Source organism: Parasteatoda tepidariorum, chromosome 4 (assembly GCF_043381705.1).
Source record: "Parasteatoda tepidariorum isolate YZ-2023 chromosome 4, CAS_Ptep_4.0, whole genome shotgun sequence".
Taxonomy (NCBI): Eukaryota; Metazoa; Arthropoda; class Arachnida; order Araneae; family Theridiidae; genus Parasteatoda; species Parasteatoda tepidariorum.
In genome coordinates, this window is record NC_092207.1 from 58,609,639 (window position 1) to 58,615,376 (window position 5,738).

At 29.1% G+C, this 5,738-nt stretch overlaps 1 protein-coding gene across 1 annotated transcript in view; it reads left to right on the top strand.

Moving 5' to 3' along the window:
• LOC107451511 (uncharacterized) overlaps positions 1–2,358 on the top strand; it is a gene marked incomplete in the record, with an annotated part of 21,777 nt that extends 19,419 nt beyond the window's left edge. The window contains 2 exon segments of the mRNA XM_043057305.2: positions 53–76; positions 2,100–2,358. Of these exon segments, the coding sequence (XP_042913239.1) occupies positions 53–76; positions 2,100–2,171 (96 nt within the window).
• Between the last annotated feature and the right edge of the window lie 3,380 nt (positions 2,359–5,738).

Below are 5,738 nucleotides of genomic sequence, written 5' to 3' on the forward strand. Positions count from 1 at the left end.
ATATATATAGTAGCACAATAGAGATAATACATATTTTGCCGTTATTTTTCAGATGGTGAACGAAGAAGAAGCAGCAGTAAGTCAACTAATTCTTCATTTTAGTGGATTTAAGGATTCAATTTTGATTTTCCTTTAAATTTCATAGGACTTAACAGCACAAAATTTTAAAAATTCAAAATTAGTTTTAAATCAAATTTGGACAGATTTCTAGATAAGTAGTGAAATTAAATAATAATTAACAATCTTTTATACACCAACTAATGATTGCTGTTTACTCTGTCTCATAGTATATACCTGAATATGTAAAATATAAGATATTCAAAAAGTCAGAAAATTAGAGATGATGCATAATAGTTTTGTGAAGAGTACATTCATAATGTTCGTATTTTCTTGATTTAACATTTTCATGCAAACAATATCGTACGGTTCTTTGTTTATGTGCATTTTACAAATTTCGTTAAGTTTAAATAAAAAAAAGGTACAATTTTAAGAAAAACGATAAAACGTACAATATTAAATATTATTATTTAAGCAATTTCAGTAATACAAATTTTTAACGAAATAAACTATTTTTGAAATAAAAATTTTAAAAAATACTCTCCCGTATTTCTCACATTGACAGCATACAAAAACTTTAAAGTTGTCTTTTAAAGTTGCTGTAGTATGAAACAGTAAACAAAAATTTTATCTAGTTTTGAATAAAATTTAATTGAGCAAACAAAAACACGACCCCTTACATTAGATAGTAAAAATTTTAAGAGAAGCAAAAAAAAAAAAAAATTTACTGAAACATGTGCTAATTCTCATCAAACAAAAATTAGAACGGATCAAGATCCAGAAATTAAACACGTCGTTATTTTTTTTTTCTGTTTTAAATTATCTATTGTTCCAGATAAATAGAAACCATACAAACATGACTTTTAGTATACACTAATTCAGCCGTTCCCAAAAGGTATTCCACGGCTAGGGTACCGCGGGAAAGTTACAGGGGTTCCGAGAACTAGAACTTTTTCATAGGGTTTTTTATTACATTTTCAAAACCTGCAATTACATTTAGATTCTATCAATATTACACTATATATTTATAAATTTGATTGCCTTTACTAAATTATTTAAAGTAAACTGTTAATAAAAAAAGAATGGCGAAGTTGCTTTCATTAAGAAAATATAATTTTTTAATAACAATATATTGAATAAAGTATGAAAAAGACAGACTTGATAAAACTTGAAATAGTGTTTCCCATAGCGCTTTTCAAATCAAAATAACTAAATTTGTTAATAAAGAATTATGCGTCCCTCATAAAGTTTTCAATGTTTATTGCAATTATTTTTAGTTTTAATTTCAATGAAAATCATGATTCGACTTATATAATTTATTTTCAGCTTATGTATAAACACCAAAATTAAATTCATAACTAGACTCTATTCAGCTCCTGGACTGTCGGATATAAAACATAATTTAAGATTAATGATAAGACAATAAAAGAATTTCCCTCCTCTTACTTTATAACCGTGGTTGAACAGACAGCCCAATTTTGTTAATTTACGACTACTAATGTTCAACTTTGTAGTCTTGAAATTTTGAACCCACTCCAGAAGACAAGGGAACTAGATCAAGTATCGGAATTGATTTGCCTTCATAGAGGACATTTTGATGTAATTAACCTGCATTTCAGTTATATGGAGTGGAGAACCACGAAAACCTCCTAGGGTTAGCCTAACAGCAAGAAGATTCTAACCCATGATCCATCTATCACTGAAGAATATTTGACGTCAGCACTGTGGTCTGTGTAAGCCGGGTGAGGAATTCGTATCGACCTGTCATCACTGAGATTCGAACCCGGGACATCTCATTGTGATGCGAGTGTTCTTGCTTAATACGTTCACAAATGTCTTGATATTCTTTGTTTATAATGTCAGGATTCCGTCGAAAGATAGTTGGCCATTTAGGGTTCCATAGCCTAAAAACAATTTCTACCGATACTCTAATTTATTAATGAATTCCTCCTTTAAGAAATGTTTTATTGCAGTTAAATAAATTTAGTTGTAACTGTTTTCAAATTTTTTACAACTTATATTTTTTTTTCAATTAATTTTAGAAATGTTTAGCAGAAGTGTTCCAAAGATATCCTCTCAACATGAATCCAGAAACAGAAAGTTCTGAAGAATAAATACATTTGTTTTTGTTTCTAAATTGGTGATATTATAGATACTTTTAGCACACTGTTTTATAAAAAATGTGTTAGTAGTGCTGCAAAAAGAAAATAAATTACTATAGCATTAAGACCCAAATAATGTGTGTATGTAATTGTAGATAAAATATTAGAATGGGTAAAAATAAATTTATTTTTAAAAGCATTTAGTTCTACTTTCTGTTGTCTGAGCCTTTTGATTCATCACTCTTTTTGTAAAAAAAAAACATTCTCAACTTTCTCTCCACTTTTTTGAGAACTATTAAACTAAAGAGACCTGAAACTGGTACAATCTAATGAAAATTTAAGTACTGCCTTATTCAAGAAAATAACATTTTAAACAAAATTTCGATATTTAATAGAGTTTGTTTTCTTTTTCGTCTCTTCAAGATAAGCAATTACATTCGTTCAAAATGCATATTAAATTAAATTTTCTTTATCACTAAAAGTATTCAATTATTATTTTTACTCTACACAATACGGGAGTTTGAATCCAGAAGACTCCCCGTGAAGTGAATGGTGAATGTTAAATCTGTTAGGTTACAAAGACCTCCATATTCCCATAACAAATCAATACCCCTCTGGAGGTACTGAATTAGAGAATGATTGATCATTCTCTGTTCAGGTCCAAATTACGATCTGTGGATGAATGAATGGACGTATGAATGGGTTAACCCAATAAACGGGTGTGACGTATGGGTGAGACAGAAGTCGAATTCTTGGCCACACTGGCGGATCCAGCGGGGGGGGTCATAGGAGTCATGACCACCTCCCCAAATCGAAAAAAAAAATTTTAATAGTTTACAAAAGAAATAAAATATTTTAACAATTATTTAAAGGGCCATATACACCTAGGTAGGTGTATATTTTTTCGTGTAATTATGCTCTTCACTAATAACTCTGCCAGTTAGTGCAGCAACCGCAGAACGTTCCTTTTCAACTCTTCGACGTCTCAAAACTTGGCTTAGAGCAACTCAAACGCAAAAACAATTAAATTGACTCGCATTATTAAACATTCATCGAGAAATTGATTTGGAAGTTGAAAAAAATCGACAGATTTGCCTAAGTTTCTAAAAAACGCATTACATCTATTATTTAAAGATTTTGAATACTTGAATTATTTATGCATCGTTCTATTGTTCATTATGAAAAAAATAAATGAGAAGACTAGCATTAAGAGCTCCAGTTTTTTTTTTTTTTTTCAAAAAAAAATAGTTGAAAAAAATTTTTTTTACCCTGCTTGGTCGTAGATGGCATCCCCTCTGCCTTAATGGCCGACAACAACGACAGCAACTCAACACAATTTTTTGATATAACTTAAAAAAATGTGTAGTAAACTTATAACTTGGATTTTTAAGATGTTTCCTTATTACGCAAATGAAATTTTCATTTACATTTTCGTACTTAAAATTATTTACGTTTTTTTAAGAGTAAAGCTTTTTTCGCCTCTGTAGTTTCCATGCCATGCACCTATCCTGAGTTAGCAAATAGAAGTAAGGATACTATCTGCTTCACTTAAGCTAGAAAAGAAAGCAAGATAACTTAATTAAAACTTTAATTAGTTAATGTCAATTTCATGAGTATGATTGAACAACGTATAGCAGTATTAGTTAATTTTGATTTGGACGGAAATGTGTCTTTGATAGGTAAACTTACAGCTAAGCAATGATCTAGAAAAAATAAAATGAATTTAATAAAACAAAAATGGAGCAGGAAATTCCGATAGTTAGTGAACTTAAAGAAGAGCCACTTATTAATATCTGACGTGCACGTTTGGTGCACACCAGACAGTTTAACCATTCTTGTTCCAGTAGAAGATCTTTTAGAATAACTGTGTCAAAAAAACTACTGCACAAAACTCTCCTAGTCCTTTTGAAGGATGTAGAAGACAGCTTATGACATAAGAGTAGTACTCTCCTTTTACAGAGCAAAGAATATAACCTATCAGAGCACCTTTTAATACCGATTATCAGTTCAGCTTACTTATCCTGAATTGAGTTTTATACAGCAGTCTCCACTTAATGTGGTCACTTTGGAGCACAATGGTTTTGATAACATTAACCGATTGATAACAATAAACGAATAACGAAATTAAGCATGTTTACCAATTTAAGCTTATCTAGATACTGGGTTTGAAAATAAACTGAAGAAAAAAACTAATCATTTTATTTTTGTACCGTATGTTTCTTTCAGAATATAAAAAATAATATAGTATTCATAATAAAAACAATCACCAATTGTTGATTGTCTACTAATTTTTCTAAAAAACTCATTTATAAACTATTTGTAATCAAAACGTTTTTTAAAGAAGTCATGGGAGCGTTATTGCACTTCATCTTTCAACAGAAGCTAAACATTCAAGTAGAGATTGAGAAGTGTTTAACTCTGCTGGAGCATTGAATAGGAGTACAATAACTAATAGCATTGATGTAATGATCACAGAAAGCTATCATTTTAACATGTTAATAAATAGAGAAAATACAGAATGAGGGATTTTAATAACAATAATCGATTGATTACAGTAACTGCGATCACATTCAGTGAAGACTACTATACCTTCGAAAAGCAACACCATAATAAATTAACCAAAGAAACAATTTATTGAATCCATAAAACTTTATTTTGCACTCGCTCAAAATAAGAACATAAAAGACAAATGATGCACACGAACACACAACGTTTTTCATTACAATTATTTCGTTTTTCTTCAATCAAGCAACCTATAATACACAACACATACAACTGTACATTTTGTGCAATACATAAAACAACAATATTCACAATAAATTTATCTTAAGAAAAAATTAACATTTGCAGCAACAGGCATATATACAGCAAACACATATAGCATAAACAAAGATTATACGCGAAAGTTGGTGCTCTTCAGAAGAGCCAATTGAAATGTATACACAATAAAGAACTCACTAACAATATAATGCTACTTTAAAGCATTTTTTAAGTTAAAAAAATCACTTTTATAGAACTTTTGTTAATACTAATGCAAATTTATGCATTAATTTTGGTGCATCAAAATATAAGGCACAATCTGATATAAAAGTATCTTGACTCCAATGTTAATTTTGAGCGTATTGACTTATAAATAGTAAAAATTTAAAATTTACAATATTTCTAGACATGTTTTGGAAAGAGAAGTTATAAAAAATAATTTTGGCATTATTTTTGAAATGCAATAAAATTGTGTCGATCAAAAAAAAAAATGATAACTCAAGTCAATCACTTTGACAATTTATGGTAGAATTAATTATCCAATTTTCATTTTGAACACTTAAAAAAGAAAATTTTTGTTAGCATACTTTGCAGAAGAATTAATATTTTTTCAGCATAGAGCGCAATATATACAATACCTTCAGAAACTTTAACTATTCATTTAGAAATTCAACGAGATCAGAACACATAAAGTTACATGAATATTCATGAGAGATTTTTTTGACAGTACATACATTTACCTACTTTTAACTGCACACAAGGAATTATAAATATTTTTATGGTGGAATAAGTATTGAAATTAAGTTGAAAATTATTAAG